This window comes from Oncorhynchus clarkii, chromosome 23, assembly GCF_045791955.1.
Source record: "Oncorhynchus clarkii lewisi isolate Uvic-CL-2024 chromosome 23, UVic_Ocla_1.0, whole genome shotgun sequence".
Taxonomy (NCBI): Eukaryota; Metazoa; Chordata; class Actinopteri; order Salmoniformes; family Salmonidae; genus Oncorhynchus; species Oncorhynchus clarkii.
The window spans coordinates 25,751,247-25,772,227 of record NC_092169.1 but is presented as its reverse complement, the minus strand read 5'-3'; the positions used below and the strand labels follow the sequence as shown (position 1 = coordinate 25,772,227).

At 42.6% G+C, this 20,981-nt stretch overlaps 1 protein-coding gene across 1 annotated transcript in view; it reads right to left on the bottom strand.

Annotated features, from left to right (window-relative positions):
- Positions 1-16,994: 16,994 nt before the first annotated feature.
- The window catches only part of LOC139381262 (zinc finger matrin-type protein 4-like), a 151,213-nt gene continuing 147,226 nt past the window's right edge, over positions 16,995-20,981 (bottom strand). The window contains exon 6 of the mRNA XM_071124728.1: positions 16,995-17,095. Within this exon, the coding sequence (XP_070980829.1) occupies positions 16,995-17,095 (101 nt within the window). The remainder of the gene's footprint in view (positions 17,096-20,981) is intronic.

The following is a 20,981-nucleotide window of genomic DNA, read 5'->3' as shown; positions in this document are numbered from 1 at the left end:
TAATTGTCTCTGGCCCCCTCCCAGTTAGGGGGAGTGATGAGCTCTACAGCAGAGTCTCACAACTCAATCGCTGGTTGAAAACTGTTTTCTGCCCCTCCCAAAAGATAGAATTTGTAGATAATTGGCCCTCTTTCTGGGACTCACCCACAAACAGGACCAAGCCTGACCTGCTGAGGAGTGACGGACTCCATCCTAGCTGGAGGGGTAGTCTCATCTCATCTACCAACATAGACAGGGCTCTAACTCCTCTAGCTCCACAATGAAATAGGGTGCAGGCCAGGCAGCAGGCTGTTAGCCAGCCTGCCAGCATAGTGGAGTCTGCCACTAGCACAGTCAGTGTAGTCAGCTCAGCTATCACCATTGAGACCGTGTCTGTGCCTCGACCTATGTTGGGCAAAACTAAACATGGCGGTGTTCGCCTTAACAATCTCACTAGAATAAAGACCACCTCCATTCCTGTCATTATTGAAAGAGGTCATGATACCTCACATCTCAAAATAGGGCTACTTAATGTTAGATCCCTTACTTCAAAGGCAATTATAGTAAATTAACTAATCACAGATCATAATCTTGATGTGATTGGCTTGACTGAAACATGGCTTAAGCCTGATGAATTTACTGTGTTAAATGAGGCCTCACCTCCTGGCTACACTAGTGACCATATCCCCCGTGCATCCCGCAAAGGTGGAGGTGTTGCTAACATTTATGATAGCAAATTTCAATTTACAAAAAAAAAAAATGACGTTTTCGTCTTTTGAGCTTCTAGTCATGAAATCTATGCAGCCTACTCAATCACTTTTTATAGCTACTGTTTACAGGCCTCCTGGGCCATATACAGCGTTACTCACTGAGTTCCCTGAATTCCTATCGGACCTTGTAGTCATAGCAGATAATATTCTAATCTTTGGTGACTTTAATATTCACGTGGAAATGTCCACAGACCCACTACAAAAGGCTTTCGGAGCCATCATCGACTCAGTGGGTTTTGTCCAACATGTCTCTGGACCCACTCACTGTCACAGTCATACTCTGGACCTAGTTTTGTCCCATGGAATAAATGTTGTGGATCTTAATGTTTTTCCTCATAATCCTGGACTATCGGACCACCATTTTATTACGTTTGCAATTGCAACAAATAATCTGCTCAGACCCCAACCAAGGAATATCAAAAGTCGTGCTATAAATTCACAGACAACACAAAGATTCTTTGATATCCTTCCAGATTCCCTCTGTCTACCCAAGGACGCCAGAAGACAAAAATCAGTTAACCACCTAACTGAGGAACTCAATTTAACCTTGTGCAATACCTTAGATGCAGTTGCACCCCTAAAAACTAAAAACATTTCTCATAAGAAACTAGCTCCCTGGTACACAGAAAATACCCGAGCTCTGAAGCAAGCTTCCAGAAAATTGGAACGGAAATGGCGCCACACCAAACTGGAAGTCTTCCGACTAGCTTGGAAAGACAGTACCGTGCAGTACCGAAGAGCCCTTACTGCTGCTCGATCATCCTATTTTTCCAACTTAATTGAGGAAAATAAGAACAATCCGAAATTCCTTTTTGATACTGTCGCAAAGCTAACTAAAAAGCAGCATTCCCCGAGAGAGAATGACTTTCACTTTTGCAGTGATAAATTCATTAACTTCTTTGAGGAAAAGATTATGATTATTAGAAAGCAAATTACGGACTCCTCTTTAAATCTGCGTATTCCTTCAAAGCTCAGTTGTCCTGAGTCTGCACAACTCTGCCAGGACCTAGGATCGAGAGAGACGCTCAAGTCTTTTAGCACTATATCTCTTGACACAATTATGAAAATAATCATGGCCTCTAAACCTTTAAGCTGCATACTGGACCCTATTCCAACTAAACTACTGAAAGAGCTGCTTCCTGTGCTTGGCCCTCCTATGTTGAACATAATAAACGGCTCTCTATCCACCGGATGTGTACCAAACTCACTAAAAGTGGCAGTAATAAAACCTCTCTTGAAAAAGCCAAACCTTGACCCAGAAAATATAAAAAACTATCTGCCTATATCGAATCTTCCATTCCTCTCAACATTTTTAGAAAAGGCTGTTGCGCAGCAACTCACTGCCTTCCTGAAGACAAACAATGTATACAAAATGCTTCAGTCTGGTTTTAGACCCCATCATAGCACTGAGACGGCACTTGTGAAGGTGGTAAAGGACATTTTAATGGCGTCGGACCGAGGCTCTGCATCTGTCCTCGTGCTCCTAGACCTTAGTGCTGCTTTTGATACCATCGATCACCACATTCTTTTGGAGAGATTGGAAACCCAATTTGGTCTACACGGACAAGTTCTGGCCTGGTTTAGATCTTATCTGTCGGAAAGATATCAGTTTGTCTCTGTGAATGGTTTGTCCTCTGACAAATCAACAGTAAATTTCGGTGTTCCTCAAGGTTGCGTTTTAGGACCACTATTGTTTTCACTATATATTTTACCTCTTGGGGATGTTATTCGAAAACATAATGTTAACTTTCACTAGAATTTCTAAGCAAACAGCTGGAGGCAGCGCTTTCTCCTATAGAACTCCATTTTTATGGAACGGTCTGCCTACCCATGTCAGAGACGCAAACTCGGACTCAACCTTTACTGAAGACTCTGAAGACTTCAGTCTTTACTGAAGACTCATCTCTTCAGTGGGTCATATGATTGAGTGTAGTCTGGCCCAGGAGTGTGAAGGTGAACGGAAAGGCTCTGGAGCAACTAGCTGCCCTTGCTGTCTCTGCCTGGCCGGTTCCCCTCTTTCCACTGGGATTCTCTGCCTCTAACCCTATTACAGTGGCTGAGTCGCTGGTTTACTGGGGTTCTCTCATACCGTCCCTGGAAGGGGTGCGTCACCTGAGTGGGTTGATTCACTCATGTGGTCATCCTGTCTGGGTTGGCACCCCCCCTTGGGTTGTGCCATGGCGGAGATCTTTGTGGGCTATACTCGGCCTTGTCTCAGGATGGTAAGTTAGTGGTTGAAGATAACCCTCTAGTGGTGTGGGGGCTGTGCTTTGGCAAAGTGGGTGGGGTTGTATCCTTCCTGTTTGGCCCTGTCCGGGAGTATCATCGGATGGGGCCACAGTGTATCCTGACCCCTCCTGTCTCAGCCTCCAGTATTTATGCTGCAGTAGTTTATGTGTCGGGGGGCTAGGGTCAGTTTGTTATATCTGGAGTACTTCTCCCGTCCTATTCGGTGTCCTGTGTGAATCTAAGTGTGCGTTCTCTAATTCTCTCCTTCTCTCTTTCTTTCTCTCTCTCGGAGGACCTGAGCCCTAGGACCATGCCCCAGGACTACCTGACATGATGACTCCTTGCTGTCCCCAGTCCACCTGGCCGTGCTGCTGCTCCAGTTTCAACTGTTCTGCCTTATTATTATTCAACCATGCTGGTCATTTATGAACATTTGAACATCTTGGCCATGTTCTGTTATAATCTCCACCCGGCACAGCCAGAAGAGGACTGGCCACCCCACATATGCTCTCTCTAATTCTCTCTTTCTTTCTCTCTCTCGGAGGACCTGAGCCCTAGGACCATGCCCCAGGACTACCTGACATGATGACTCCTTGCTGTCCCCAGTCCACCTGACCGTGCTGCTGCTCCAGTTTCAACTGTTCTGCCTTATTATTATTCGACCATACTGGTAATTTATGAACATTTGAACATCTTGGCCATGTTCTGTTATAATCTCCACCCGGCACAGCCAGAAGAGGACTGGCCACCCCACATAGCCTGGTTCCTCTCTAGGTTTCTTCCTAGGTTTTGGCCTTTCTAGGGAGTTTTTCCTAGTCACCGTGCTTCTACACCTGCATTGCTTGCTGTTTGGGGTTTTAGGTTGGGTTTCTGTACAGCACTTTGAGATATCAGCTGATGTACGAAGGGCTATATAAATAAATTTGATTTGATTTGATTGAGTTATTTACCATGTTTCTACAGTGAACTAGGTTGAATATTTGCTTAATGAAAACTACAAATCTCTTTATCCTAGCGTCCTATAGAGTTATTTAAAAATCTATAGTTATATTACTGTACATTTTTATTTAACTAGGCAAGTCAGTTAAGAACAAATTCTTATTTTCAATGACGGCCTACCCCGGCCAAACTTTGACAACGCTGTGATACATCCTTGATTTCTTTCAAAACTATTTGATTTCTCTCTAGAGAAACGTTGGGTTCACAAAAAAATGAACTAATTTGAATTCAAGTAATTGAACTGATGTTTTTCAATTAGTTGTTTAATAACCCCCCCCCCCCCCCCCAAAAAAAAATGTGTTAATCGTTCAGCACTACACACTATACTTTGATGGCATTTCTTCCACCGTGAGGCTTTTAAAGTTATATTCTGTAACACTTGAGATCTACCTACAGTATACAAGTCTGAGGTGATGATTTAGTTTAAAGTTGGTTACTTACTATTCTGACTCATTTTGAGATTTATATCATGGGAAATAAACTTTCAAACACCTCCAATCAAAACTCCTTAGAGGAATCAAGTGCGATATCAGGTGTGTTTGTTTAAGGTGTGTGTGTGTAGAGAGAAAAGAGAGAGAACGGAGAGAGACAGAACATTTGTGAGCGAAATGGCAGGTGTGTGTGTGTGTGTGTGTGTGTGTGTGTGTGTGTGCAGGTGCCCAAAGACAACTCTTCTCTTAATTTCTCCTCATTCTTCTTTTTATTTAGACCTACTCTACTCATCTCCTCTTCTCCCCTCCTTTGCCATCTCTCATCCTCTCTGAAAGCATGGGCCTCGATATGGCACTCTGACATTAAGGAAGCAGTGCACCTGCAAGAATCTGTCCCTCGAGGTGTCGGACAAGCACACCTGCCTGTGTTGAGTCGATATGAAGTGAGCACAGCTCTCAACCCTCTATCAAACTGACAGCAATGTCAATGTTATTAGAGTAGTATAGAGAGAGCGCTCAATAGAGGCCAGTGACCTCTCCTCCTCCTCACACTTTCTTTTCTACATTTACAGTGTGTGTGTGTGTGTGTGTGTGTTCTAACTTTACTATCCTTTTTGGTTTAAAAAGTCCTCACAAGGATAGAAAAACAAGGAACATTCTGACAAGTGGGGACATAACATTGTCAGAGACTCCAGTCACCCACGTCATAGACTGTTTTCTATGCTACCACACGGCAAGCGTTACCGGAGCACCAAGTCTAAGACCAAAGGCTCCTTAACAGCTTCTACCCCCAAGCCATAAGACTGCTGAACATTTAATCATATGGCCACCAGACTATTTACATTGACCCCCCCCCCCCCCCCCCTTGGTTTTACACTGCTGCTACTCGCTGTTTATTATCTATGCATAGTCACTTCACCCCTACCTACATGTACAAATTACCTCAACTAACCTGTACCCTCGCACACTGACTCTCTACCGGTACACCCTGTATATAGCCTCGTTATTGTTATTTTATTGTGTTACTTTTAATCATTTTTTACTTTAGTTTATTTTGTAAATATTTTCTAAACTCTTCTTGAACTGCGCTGTTGTTTAAGGGCTTGTAAGTAAGCATTTCACTGTAAGGTCTACACTAGTTGTATTCGGCGCATGTGACAAATAAAGTTTGATTTGATTTGCTCCAAAAAGAAAAAGGCTATTTTAGGCTCAGCGGTTAGGTTTAGGGTCAGGGTTAGAATTAGGTTAAGGGGTTAGGTTTAGGAGATAGGGTTTGGTTTAGTTTAAGGGTTAAGGTTAGGGTTAAGGTTAGGGTTAGGTTAAGAGTTAGGGTTAGGCTTAGTGGTTAGGGACAATACATTATTGGGTCCCCACTTAGTAGCAAAACCAACATGTGTGTGTACATGCATACACTGTGAACGTGTTTTAACATTACTCTTCTCTTCTGCCAACGAGTAATGGACCTTCCACTACTTTGCTAAGAGCTCAAAATACATGCGGGATAATGTGACAGTGTATGTGTGTGGTTGTGACAGTGTGCGTGCGTGGCTGTTTTGTTAACGCATATAGTGTGTGTTGTTGTTGTTTTTGTTTATTCTCTGGCTGCTGGCTGAGGGCATATTTTGAATCCGCACTTGTCAGATGTTAGGGAGTAAGAGCACTCTGTTGTTTTAGAGAGAGGGATGGATGAAGGGAGTGGGGGCGTGTGGAATGAGTGTGAGCCAGCGGTAGTCCTGAATTAACCTTACACCTCGCCAGGGGCTGACAGGGGAAAAAGACCTCGCCAGGGGCTGACAGGAGAGAGAGTGCGAGAGTGTGAGAGAGAGAGAGAGAGAGAGAGAGAGAGAGAGAGAGAGAGAGAGAGAGAGAGAGAGAGAGAGAGAAAATATGTACTTTATCATTACATGCGAGATGGACTGCTTTTACACCCACACACATATGCTGTAGGTAAGCTTGTGTCTATGTGTGTGTGTATCCAGTGTGTGACTGGGCTAAAAGGTTGAATGGCTTGTCTGCAGTCTCACAACCATCTATCCTTAGGACAGACACACATTACTACAGAGGTTACACATGCATGCACACACGCACGCACGCATGCATGCACATGCACACACACACCCTTTAGCCCTTGACAAGAGGTCAGTAACAGCACTAGTTATCATAATCATCGCAAATATGTACATGTATTTGCATTGTACATAATGACAATACAGAGAAAGGTCTGTTGCTATATAGTTGACTGTGTGTGTGTGTGTGTGTGTGTGTCTGCTACAGTCAACTCTCAATAAATTGAAAAGAATTTGACTTGTGATAGTGTATACTAGGGCTGGGTGATATGGCCAAAACATTTCAGATTCATGGGCGATTCACAATATAAATAAAACATGTTTTACAGTTTCTCTACATAAGCTTTGATGTACAATTAAAAGTCAATAAAATGCATGTAAAATTATACCTAGGCTAAATATAAACCTTATTTTATCAAAACAGTTGAATATTTTTTGTTGTTGCAATAATCACTGATTTGGCTTTCAAGTGTGTCTATGAAAATGCAATGTTTGTTACAAACTCAACATGAACCATGCACAATGCACACCCACTAATAAAGAACAACGTCTTGTAGCAGACATTATAGAAAATGAACAATCTCTTAAGCAGAAGCCCATGTGCTAGTGAGTAGCCAGCTAATCTTTGTATTTAAAGTCTAGCCAACTAGGAAGTATTTGGTTGCTAACAAGGTAGAACAGTTAAACTGTTATGAATTTACCCTCCTGTCTATCTCCAACTGTTTGAACAACATAGCCTGTTCACTTTGCTAAGATATTGATATTGATATTGCGCGCAACAGAAACTGTGTAAACATTTTTATAAGAAATGTTTTGGTGTTTGTGGTTGTATTTATTTGGGATCTATCGCAACCCACAGCTGTCCCAGACTATGTGTGGAATATTTATTTCTTGCACAGAATTGGTCAACTTTGTACTATGGGGGATAGTAGATTGACATAGGCTCGTGCTTTTGCTGTTCGTTAGGCCTATTCATCTTGTTGGCTGATGAAAAGTAAATGTGAACAGTTCTTCCAATATCTTCAATATGCACCTCGGAATTGGATAAGAACATGCACAGTTGCGTCCCCGATTTGTCTGTCTTCACTTATAGCCTGTGAGAAAGACCCGATCATGGGATGGAGAGCCATGTAAATGGGAGGTGCTTTGGAGGATGCAGCACTCAGGGAGAAGGGAATTATAATTATTATTTTTAGCCCAAGGGCTCAACGGCCACTGGCCGCAAAAGGCATTACCGACACACAAAGGGGACACCGTCGGAAAAGTCGAAGCATTATCAAGTGCTTGTCAAATTGTGAATGAGAGACTGATGATGTGTGTACAACCTGCACAAGAAAAAAAGCAGAGCTCATGCCTTTCAAGCAACTTTTTCTAAAACATCATTAGAGTCGCATCATGCAGCCACAAAACATATAGCCCAATGTTTGTACAACAACTAAAGTTACATTAATAACTCCAAATTAAGCATATAGGAGTCCCTATTTCTTTGTTAAGAGCTCAACAGAGACAAGCCGCATGTGCGCACTGCCTCGAATCGTTTGGAGAAAATATACTTTCTATTTTATTCAACTTTGTTCAATTGTATTCTTCGTACTATAAAATAATATAAAATAATGCCACAGAATTTTGAGCAAATCTTGTCTGCTAAATGAACTAGTGTAGCCCACATCCATATGGCATAGCCAGATCAGGACCTAACATACGGACAATTCAGGGTATGCAATTCTGTTAATCTGAAATAGACTGCATTTTCGTCATATCATGTTTCTTTAGACCTGTCTAAAAATAAACAATGGATTTATTGTGAAGGCTATATTACATGGATTTATTAGACTTTTTAAAATGTAAATGTTCCAAACGTCTGCATCAGTGGCTTATAGTGCTCTGAAATCGGAGTAGATAGGCAGAGCGAATTTACCAGCTACGTCTATCAACAGTTGTCACAGTGACATCAATAAAAATAAAATAAATAAAATAAAATGTGATTTGTCACATACACATGGTTAGCAGAAGTTAATGTGAGTGTAGCGAAATGCTTGTGCTTCTAGTTCCGACAATGTAGTAAAAACCAACGAGTAATCTAACCTAGATACAGTGGGGAGAACAAGTATTTGATACACTGCCGATTTTGCAGGTTTTCCTACTTACAAAGCATGTAGAGGTCTGTCATTTTTATCAGGTACACTTCAACTGTGAGAGACGGAATCTAAAACAAAAATCCAGAAAATCACATTGTATGATTTTTAAGTAATTCATTTGCATTTTATTGCATGACATAAGTATTTGATACATCAGAAAAGCAGAACTTAACATTTGGTACAGAAACCTTTGCTTGCAATTACAGAGATCATACGTTTCCTGTAGTTCTTGACCAGGTTTGCACACACTGCAGCAGGGATTTTGGCCCACTCCTCCATACAGACCTTCTCCGGATCCTTCAGGTTTCGGGGCTGTCGCTGGGCAATACGGACTTTCAGCTCCCTCCAAAGATGTTCTATTGGGTTCAGGTCTGGAGACTGGCTAGGCCACTCCAGGACCTTGAGATGCTTCTTACGGAGCCACTCCTTAGTTGCCCTGGCTGTGTGTTTCGGGTCGTTGTCATGCTGGAAGACCCAGCCACGACCCATCTTCAATGCTCTTACTGAGGGAAGGAGGTTGTTGGCCAAGATCTCGCGATACATGGCCCCATCCATCCTCCCCTCAATACGGTGCAGTCGTCCTGTCCCCTTTACAGAAAAGCATCCCCAAAGAATGATGTTTCCATCTCCATGCTTCACGGTTGGGATGGTGTTCTTGGGGTTGTACTTTCCTTCTTCTTCCTCCAAACACGGCGAGTGGAGTTTAGACAAAAAAGCTCTATTTTTGTCTCATCAGACCACATGACCTTCTCCCATTCCTCCTCTGGATTATCCAGATGGTCATTGGTAAACTTCAGACGGGCCTGGACATGCGCTGGCTTGAGCAGGGGGACCTTGCGTGCGCTGAAGGATTTTAATTCATGACGGCGTAGTGTGTTACGAATGGTTTTCTTTGAGACTGTGGTCCCAGCTCTCTTCAGGTCATTGACCAGGTCCTGCCGTGTAGTTCTGGGCTGATCCCTCACCAGTGTTTCAAATACTTGTTCTCCCCACTGTACCTTTGACTATTGGATGTTATTATAGGCACTTTAGTATTGCCAGTGTAACAGTATAGCTTCCGTACCTTTCCTCGCTCCTACCTGGGCTCGAACCAGGATCACAACGCCAACAGCCACCCTCGAAGCAGCGTTACCCATGCAGAGCAAGGGGAACAACTACTCCAAGTCTCAGAGCGAGTGACGTTTTAAACGCTATTAGCGCGCACTCCGCTAACGAGCAAGCCATTTCACATCACATCGTTACTCCAGTCTAATCTCAGGAGTTGATAGGCTTGAAGTCATAAACAGCAGAGCTCATGGCAAAACGCACGAAAGTGCTGTTTGAATGAATGCTTATGAGCCTGCTGATGCCTACCATCGCTCAGTCAGACTGCTCTATCAAATCATAGACTTAATTATAACATAATAACACACAGAAATGCGAGCCTTAGGTCATTAATATGGTAGAATTCGGAAACTATTATCATTACGTATTTTATCTAACGGGTGGCATCCATCAGTCTAAATATTCCTGTTACATTGCACAACCTTCAATGTCATGTCATAATTATGTAAAATTCTGGCAAATTAGTTCGCAATGAGCCAGGCAGCCCAAACTGTTGCATATACCCTGACTCTGCGTGCAATGAACACAAGAGAAGTGACACAATTTCACCTGGTTAATATTGCCTGCTAACCTGGATTTATTTTAGCTAAATATGCAGGTTTAAAATAATATACTTCTGTGTATTTTAATTTTTTAATTTTAAGAAAGGCATTGGTGTTTATGGTTAGGTACATGTTGGAGCAACGACAGTCCTTTTTCGCGAATACAAACTGCATTGATTATATGCAACGCAGGACACGCTAGATAAACTAGTAATATTATCAACCATGTATAGTTAGTTATAACTAGTGATTATGATTGATTACGATTAATGCTAGCTAGAAACTTACCTTGGCTTCTAACTGCATTCGCTTAACAGGCGGGCTCCTCGTGAGGCAGGTGGTAAAAGCGTTGGACTAGTTCATTGTAAGGTTGCAAGATTGAATCCCTGAGCTGACAAGGTAAAAATCTGTCGTTCTGCCCCTGCACAAGGCAGTTAACCCACCGTTCCTAGGCCGTCAGTGTAAATAAGACTGACTTGCCTAGTTAAACTGACTTGCCTAGTTAAATAAAGGTGTACAAAAATATAAATAAAAAACATGTAAAATCGGCGTCCACAATTACCGATTTCCGATTGTTATGAAAACTTGAAATCGGCCCTAATTGATCGGCCATTCCGATTAATCGGTCGACCTCTAATAGCTACACTGTTTGTATTCGGTCATGTTTCCGGTCACCTTGCCCTGGTTAAAAGCAGTGGTTCGCGCTTTCAGTTTCGATTGAATCCTGCCATCAATCCACGGTTTTTGGTTTGGGAATGTCTTAATAGGTGCTGTGGGTACGACATCAACAATGCACTTGCTAAAAAACTCGCTCACCGAATCAGCGTATTCGTCAATGTTGTTGTTTGACGCAATGCGGAACATATCCCAATCCACGTGCTAGACAGTCTCATCTAACATTCTATTGAAATTATTACTTACATCTTCTGTTAAGCCATGTAGCTAGCTAGCTAAACAATGAAGCATAATCCCAACTCGTGACTTTACTACCCCAAATAAATCTGCAGGTAGCTAACCAACCAGGTTCAATGTTAGTTAGTTAATATTAGGCTATAACTAGCAAAGCAAATGGCTCTGAGATACAAATACTATTACTACACAGATTACTACACAGATCATACACGTAACATTAGCTAGCGACCCAGTCAGCTAAAAATACACTTGAAATTAAAATTACTTTCTTACAAAATTAGAAACGTGTAATATCTGAAATGTACCTAGCTAGAGTATACAGGGATGGACGCTTCTACCTCTCTGACATGGATGCCATGGTTGCCCATAGTTTGAAGATCCCCTTAGCTATCTTACTCTAGAGTAACACTTATGCAGTTCTACTACGGGATATTGTTCAAAAAAAGTTGCGTTAAAAAGGATTACCTACAAGCTCAAATAGACAGAAGCTGCTACATGGCAGACCAATCCAAACTCATCTCTCGGCATGTCCAGCCCATTCATTATCTCTACCAATCATGGCTTGCGGGATGGTTGCTGTCGTTTTTGTTAGACTGAACCAACTAGGCTTGTAATTTAACAATTGTATTTGTATTTACAGATGACATATAAGTTTGTTATTAAGGCACATGAAAGTTCACTTGATACAGAAGGCATTTCTGCTTTTCGGCATTTCTCTTTTTTGAAACGAGTCAAAAATGTGGAAAAATTGAAGGGGTCTGAATACTTTCCGAATGCACTGTATATCATAAATGTATTAGTGCAAAAATGGATGTAGCAACTAAGAATTCTAGCTTTTATATTTATTATGCATCATCAGTGAGGCAGACCATACATCTGTATCTGAAGATACATATTTCTTGTTTTATAATATGAACGTTCTCGACAGGGCTGAGTGTGTACTGGGAGTCACTTTTCCCAAATAATTAAAGATAAAAGCTAAGAACTTTGATGGTCCCTGTTGAGGGAAATGGCTCTTTACAATTTACACACACACACACGCACGCATGCACGCACACACACACACTCTCTCTTTAAGGCTGTTTCTATGCTTTCAGATAATCCTCAGCCACTGTCAGCTGAACTCTCATCTCCTCCACAAAGCTCCTTACGCGAGCTGAGGCTTGTCACACACACATACACCGACACACATGCATGCACGCACGCACGCATGCACACACACACACACACACACAAACACACACGCACACACAAACACCACATGCACACATTCTCTCTCTCAGTAGCCAAACACTCTGTGTACTATTAGATAGCTTACTCCTGAGGGAGAGGAACACTTGCTTAAAATGTCCTGCCTAAAAGTCTGGAAGCCCATCAATCTGACACACTTACACAAACACACACTCACACATACAAACATACACATACACTCGCTCAGCATTCTTTCTCTGCTTAAATGAGAAGCCTTCCCCATGGAACAAAGTTGAGCTTCAGTGATAAACCTCTGCTTTGTGTCTCTCTCTCTCTCTCTCTCTCTCTCTCTCTCTCTCTCTCTCTCTTTCTCTCTCTCTGTGTGTGTTATGTGACATCTCACAAACTATGCAGCACAATAGGTTGAGACAGGGGCATTATTTGCAATCACATAATTCTCTGCCCTCTGACTATACTCTGCTAGAAGAGATGCACACTGATGTGCTGTGATGCAGGAAGGCACACACACGCATGCACACTCACACGTACACACACAAACGCACATACACACACAGCCTCAGCGGTTAATCAGTTATTTGGGAAGCGATGGGCCAATATGTGGCTAGTGAGTTGGAACCTCCTGTCTTGTTCCAGGATTCCCTGGGGAATCGATACAGGTGCGCACACAGATAAAAACCTTTACAGTAACTGGAGATTACTCCTTTGACATCTTATCAATACACACAGCCTTTAATACATACACCCAGTCTGCTTCATACATCTCTCTCTCGTCTCCATAACTCAGCGTTTCCCAAAATCGGTCCTCTGGACCCCAAGGGGTGCACCTTTTGTTTTTTGCCCCAGCACTACACAGCTGATTCAAATAATCAACTCGTCATCAAGCTTTGATTTTTTGAATCAGCTGTGTAGTGTTAGTGCAAAAACCAAAGCATGCACCCCTTGGGGTTCCAAGGACCAAGTTTGGTAAACGCTGCCATAACTACCCCTTTCCATCACTTTGTTTCACACCCTCCCCACTCTCTCCCTTTTTCCTAAATCTCCCTGTCCTGCTCCTGCTCCGCTCTCTCTCTCTCTCTCTCTCTCTCTCTCTCTCTCTCTCTCTCTCTCTCTCTCTCTCTCTCTCTCTCTCTCAGAGGACTTAGTCTTGCACATTCAACTCCACATAAGTCCAACTTTACTTTGAGCTGACACTGAGTCTAGCTGATTCAGTGGCCTCACAGCTAACCCTCTTCTGTTATATCCCTCTATCCCCCATCCCTTGGTTCTCTCTCTCACTCCATTCTTTATCCCTCTTCCCCCTGCACCCCTCTATCCCTCCATCTTCTCTCTCATTCACCCTTACCACCTTTGAAGCACTGAAACCTTACCTCAGTCAGCAATGTGGTGCTTACCTCTGTCCACTTTAAATCTCCTCTTTATCTTCATGCACTTCTATCCTCCCTCCCTTCCCCCTTCTCTCTTTCTGTCTGTCTCTCTGTAGGGCTGTGATAGTCCTGGAATTTTCGGTTATGGATGTTTATCAGGTAAATGTCCACATTCACCGTTATAACAGAAAAAAAATTGCAAAAAAAGCCGCTTTTTTCTCTCATCTCTGTCTGCTGCACAGCTTCCAGCAGCAGCAGTAGCACAGCTTTGTGTTGCCTAGAAACTGCAGTAAACAAGTCTATCATGCATCGTTTGCACACATACACTACCATTCAAAAATGTGGGGTCACTTAGAAATGTCCTTGTTTTTGAAATATTTTTTTTCTTGGTCCATTAAAATAACATAAAATTGATCAGAAATACAGTGTAGACTTTGTTAATGTTGAAATTTCTAAGCGACCCCAAACTTTTGAACGATAGTGTATATATTCTGTTTGCTAGCCTTTGTTACATGCTCTGAATACAACAGGTAGACCTTACAGTGAAATGCTTATTTACAAGCCCTTAACCAACAATACAGTTTTAAGAACAAGTAGCGAACAAGTAGCGATAACAGTAGCGAGGATAAATACAGGGTTAACACTAACACTAAATGTTACTGTCAGCAGAGATGGTATCATATTTTTTAGCATGTTTACAAATGTACACTACTGCTATTGGGTATATTAGATATATTTACATAAAAATACAACAAAATGAATGTATTAGAACGGTTCTGATGCCCATTTTGTTTTATTCATATTCTTCATCCATAATCGCTGGTTACATGGTTATACGTGCCAGTCCTAACTCTCTGTCTCCCTCTATCTTGCAATCTCTCTCTCTTACTTCCCATCTATCTCTTTCTCTCTCTCTCTCTTGCTCTCTCTTACTTCCCATTTCGCTCTAGCGCTCTCTCACTTCCCATCTCTCTCTCTCTCTCTTTCACTTCCCATCTCTTTCGCTCTCTCTCTCTCTTTCATTCCCATCTCTATCTCTGTTACTTCCCATCTCTCTTTTTCTCTCTCTCTCTCTTTCATTCCCATCTCTCTCTCTTTCATTCCCATCTTCCTCTCTCTCTTTCACTTCCCATTTCTCTCTCTCTTACATCTCTTTCTCCCTTACATCTCTTGCTCTCTCTCTCACACATTTCGCTCTCTCAAATACCTCTCTCTCTCTCTCTCTCACTCTCTCTCTCTCTCGACAGTGTAAATCAGCTGTACTGAGTGGTGATTAGCAGACACACAGAGTAAAGGTGAAAGTGCTGCCACCCCTGTCATCTCCTCTTACAGTGATATATAAACCTCTGTTACAGATAGTGTCCGGTGTGTGTGTGTGTGTGTACTGAAGTCCAGTCATATTCTCTCTCAGTGATCTACACACCTCTAGTTGCCATATCACACAAAGCTTAAAGTTCCTCAGCGTGCACATCACTGACAACCTGAAATGGTCCATCCACACAGACAGCATGGTGAAGAAGGCGCTACAGCACCTCTTCAACCTCAGGAAGCTGAAGAAGAATTTGGCTTGGGCCCTAAGATCCTCATGAACTTCTACAGATGCACCATTGAGAGCATCCTGTCGGCTATATCACCGCCTGGTATGGCACACACACACACACGCACACACACACACACACACACACACACAAACACACACACACACACACACACACACACACACACACACACACACACACACACACACACACACACACTCTGATGGATTGATTCTGCCTTGATAGACAAATTGTTGCTGGGCAACTCATTGAGTGGGAGGATGCATAGAGCGGAACCGTGTGTGTGTGTTTTCCTGTGTATGTGCTTGTTTCTTATTTAGAGAGGGGGAGAGCTGTATAAAATCACACATTTTACACCAACACGTTATTGATCAACATCACGTGAACACAGCATTATAATGTAGATTATTACTATTCTCTGAGCACTGACAGCCACAGCACCTAGACCCCCTTATGGCCCAGCTACACCACACGAGTGAAATCCACGTCTGTGAGAGTTGCGTGATACGGAGTTGATAGGCTTACTAAAGTCAATGTTTCCTGCTACATCGGCACGTGCGTAAAGTGTAGACGTTGTGCGGCTGTTATAGCAGCAACCTAAAATTAGGTTCGGATCTATTTTTCTTGGATCCACTCACGTAAACACCATACAAAGTGCCTGAAATAATTGGTACAAATCCTATTTCAACACTTAAAAACATTCACTCAGCATCATAGTATGAAAATGTAATAGAAACATTAATAACAATAGTATGCTACATCTATAGCAGTAGGTCTACCTGTTTGCAAAACTAATATATAAATGCAACTGTAGTCTTCCAAGTTCATAGTTGGAGGTGGGTTGTTCTACTGTATCTATAGTATCAATGCTTTTTCTAAACTTTTTAAACATTCAAACCAGCTGATGAACAGAAAGGCAATTGCAGATGATGGTCTACCTTGTATGATCTTTCGAGGCAGAGGATGCAGTAGACTAGACCCCTCCCCCGACCCTCCTTGAAAGATATTGTGATTTGACAGGACCGGTCAAAGTTGAGGAGCACGCTGTGCTGTATGACCCCAGTAATCCCCAATACAAGAACACTGTCCAAAGCAAAAGCATGGAATGCTGCAGCATCTGTCCTCGGAGAACCAGATATGTTTTGTCAGAGATATTGTATATAATGACCAGATGATCTTGTCTCCGCTCTAACCATAGGAGTCGTTGTTCCAAAGGCGGGAAGGCAGGCGGTTTGCTTATCGGCCTGCTTATCAGTCTGCTTATCGATGCATTCCAGAGTGGACCCTCTCACTTTGCCTCTTCCTCTCTGGTTTTGTCAACAAAATTAATTTATGTGTATTTGTTCTGCAAAGTACAGACAGCTAGCCAGCTATGGTTCAATTGTTGATTAATGAACAAAGTTAATTATTTGACTGCAGATGGTGTAGAATTTTTACTCAACTTTATTTTCGATGTAATGAGAAATATGGCTGTTGTCATATAGGCTACCCATATTGGAACCAAAGTCAATAGATTCCATGCAGAAGAGACCGAGTGCAACTGATTCCGTCTCTGGAAATTACTGCGCTGAAGTCCTGTTCACAGTTTGCACACCCATAATCTGTCTCTCTGTCATGCTCTCTCTCCCCCTCTCTCTCTCACCTTCTCTCTCTCTCTCTCTTTCGTGTGCCATAGTTAGTGTTATCAACTTACTTGTTCTGGTGCTTGGAGCCCTGGAGGTGAGCATGGTACTGTTCAATGGAGTTCAACACCACACTACATACACTGCAGGAGTAACTGCTGCGGAGACCTGATGAGAGAAAAACACACAGACATCATCATTATCATTGTTGTCGTTATTATAATTATAATCGGAATCATCATCATAATCATCATCTTCATAATCATCATCATTGTCATCATGATCTTCATCATCTTAATCATCATCATCATCATCATCATCATCATTGTCATCATGATCATCTTAATCATCATCATCATCATCATCATCTTAATCATGATCATCATTGTCACCATGATCATCATCATCTTAATCGTCATCATCATTGTCATCATACTCATCATCATCATCATTGCCATCATGATCATGATCATCTTAATCATCATCATCATCACCATCTTAATCATCATAATCATTATCATCATTGTCATCAAGATCATCATCATCGTAATCATCATGATCATCATCATCTCAATCATCATCATCATTGTCATCATGATCATCATCATCATCTTAATCATCATCATCATCATCATTGTCATCATGATCATCATCTTAATCATCATTGTCATCATCTTAATCATCATCATTGTCATCATCATCGTCATCATTGTCATCATGATCATCATCTTAATCATCATCGCAATCAACATCAGTATCATCACCACCACCATCACTATCATAATCATTGTAAAGCATATCTAATGTACAAAGACAAGCCTACTGTATGCTTAAAAAACATATTTCCAGTGAATTACAGCTGACTCCACTGCAGAGTTACTTGAGAAAATAACTCTGGTGTAATTACTGTGGTGTTTGCAGTAAGACTCGATGATACTATACTAGTCATTAACACAGAGCGAGAGGCATTTGTAGATCAAGATTGCTGCTGTCTGCTTTCTTCCTATGTGTATGCCAGAGCGTATGTGTGTTTTAGTGTGTGTGTGTGCGGTGCGTGTGAATGTGTGTACTTACAAGCAATGCAGATATATTACTGAGATTTTAGTGGGATGGAAGGATAGAAGAATGGAGGGGAGCCAGGCGTGTGCAGTGCTGCTGAGATGGGTGTGTTTGTGTTTGTGAGTGTGTGTGTGTGTGTGTGTGTGTGTGTGTGTGTGTGTGTGTGTGTGTGTGTGTGTGTGTGTGTGTGTGTGATTAGATGAACGACGCAGTAACAGATGTGAGCTAATTAGACGGTTTGCAGGTGGTCGAGAATGAAGGACCAAAAATAGACAGAGGAAGAAGAGATGAAAATGAGGGGAAAAAGGAAAGAAAAAGAGAGGGGTTAGAGAGAGATGGGGAGGGAGAGAAAGCGAGATGGAGAGAGACAGGGGAGAGAGAGAGTGAAGGGTTAGGGGGGGAAATGAAAGAGAGGAGAGAGAGACAGAGAGAGAGGGAGAACGAGAGGCAGTGATTCAGAAAAAGAGAGGGAAAGAGAAAGAGTGAGAGTGTAGGCTAGTCTCATGTTGAGAGAGCTCATGGGGCCCGATTCAGACTTAGGAAAAGTCTTTAACATGATTTTGAATGTCTACTTTATCTCCGTACCCCCTACACTCAGTCGAGCAGTGAATTTCAAAAACAGAATAAACTACAAGACTATGGAGGTTTTCAAATGCAACGTGTTATGTCTGGGGCAAATCCAATGCAACACATTACTGAGTACCACTCTAAATAGTTTCAAGTATAGTGGTGGCTGAATCATGCTATGGGTATGCTTGTAATCGTTAAGGACTGGGGAGTTATTCAGGAAAAAAACTTTGAATGGAAAGCACAGGCAAAATCCTAGAGGAAAACCTGGTTCAGTCTGCTTTCCACCAGACACTGGTAGATGAATTCACCTTTCAGCAGGACAATAACCTAAAACACAAGGCCAAATATACACTGGAGTTCCTTCCCAAGACAGTGAATGTTCCTGAGTTACAGTTGTGACTTAAATCAACTTGAAAATCTATGGCAAAACCTGAAAATGGTTGACTAGCAAAGATCAACAACCGATTTGACAGAGATTGCTCAGGGCATGTGCTCCACGCAGGTGCTGACCAACTGGCAGGTGTCTTAACTGACATTTTCAACATGTCCCTGAGTCTGTAATAGTCTGTAATACCAACATGTTTCAAGCAGACCACCATAGTCCCTGTGCCCAAGAACACGAAGGCAACCTGCCTAAATGACTACAGACCCGTAGCACTCACGTCTGTAGCCATGAAGTGCTTTCAAAGGCAGGTAATGGGTCACATCAACAGCACTATGCCAGAAACCCTAGACCAACTCCAATTTGCATACTGCTCAAACAGATCCACAGATGATACAATCTCTATTGCACCCCACACTGCCCACTGGACACGTGCGAATGCTATTCATTGACTACAGATCAGTGTTCAACACCATGGTACCCTCAAAAGGTCATCACTAAGCTAAGGCTCCTGGGACTAAACACCTCCCTCTGCAACTGGATCCTGGACTTCCTGACGGGCCGCCCCCAGGTGGTGAGGGTAGGTAGCAACACATCTGCCACCCTGATCCTCAACACTGGAGCCCCTCAGGGGCACGTGCTCAGTCCCCTCCTGTACTCCCTGTTCACCCATGATTGCATGGCCAGGCACGACTCCAACACCATCACTAAGTTTGCAGACGACACAACAGTGGTAGGCCTGATCACCGACAACGACGAGACAGCCTATAGGGAGGAGGTCAGACATCTGGCCAGAATAAAAACCTATCCCTCAACGTAACCAAGACTAAAGAGGTGATTGTGGACTACAGGAAAAGGAGGACCGAGCACGCCCCCATTCTCATCGATGGGGCTGTAGTGGAGCAGGTTGAGAGCTTCAAGTTCCTTGGTGTTCACATCACCAACAAACTAGAATTGTCCAAAAACACCAAGACAGTCGTGAAGAGGGCACGACAAAGCCTATTCCCCCTCAGGAAACTAAAAAGATTTGGCATGGGTCCTCAGATCCTCGAAAGGTTCAACAGCGGCAACATCGAGAGCATCCTGACTGGTTGCGTCACTGGTACGGAAATTTCTTCTGACCGCAAAGCACAGAGGGTAATGGGTACTGCCCAGTACATCACTGGCCATCCATCCAGGACCTCTACACCAGGCGGTGTCAGAGGAAGGCCCTAAGAATTGTCAAAGATCCCAGCCACCCGAGTCATAGACTGTTCTCTCTACTACCGCGTGGCAAGCGGTACCGAAGTGCCAAGTCTAGGAAAATAGGCTTCAGATATTACCCCCAAGCCATAAGACTCCTGAACAGGTAATCAAATGGCTACCCGGACTATTTGCATTGTGTGCCTCCCCAACCCCTCTTTTACGCTGCTGCTACGCTCTGTTTATCATATACAGTGCCTTGCGAAAGTATTCGGCCCCCTTGAACTTTTCGACCTTTTGCCACATTTCAGGCTTCAAACATAAAGATATAAAACTGTATTTTTTTGTGAAGAATCAACAACAAGTGGGACACAATCATGAAGTGGAACGACATTTATTGGATATTTCAAACTTTTTTAACAAATCAAAAACTGAAAAATTGGGCGTGCAAAATTATTCAGCCCCTTTACTTTCAGTGCAGCAAACTCTCTCCAGAAGTTCAGTGAGGATCTCTGAATGATCCAATGTTGACCTAAATGACTAATGATGATAAATACAATCCACCTGTGTGTAATCAAGTCTCCGTATAAATGCACCTGCACTGTGATAGTCTCAGAGGTCCGTCAAAAGCGCAGAGAGCATCATGAAGAACAAGGAACACACCGGGCAGGTCCGAGGTACTGTTGTGAAGAAGTTTAAAGCCGGATTTGGATAAAAAAAGATTTCCCAAGCTTTAAACATCCCAAGGAGCACCGTGCAAGCGATAATATTGAAATGGAAGGAGTATCAGACCACTGCAAATCTACCAAGACCTGGCCGTCCCTCTAAACTTTCAGCTCATACAAGGAGAAGACTGATCAG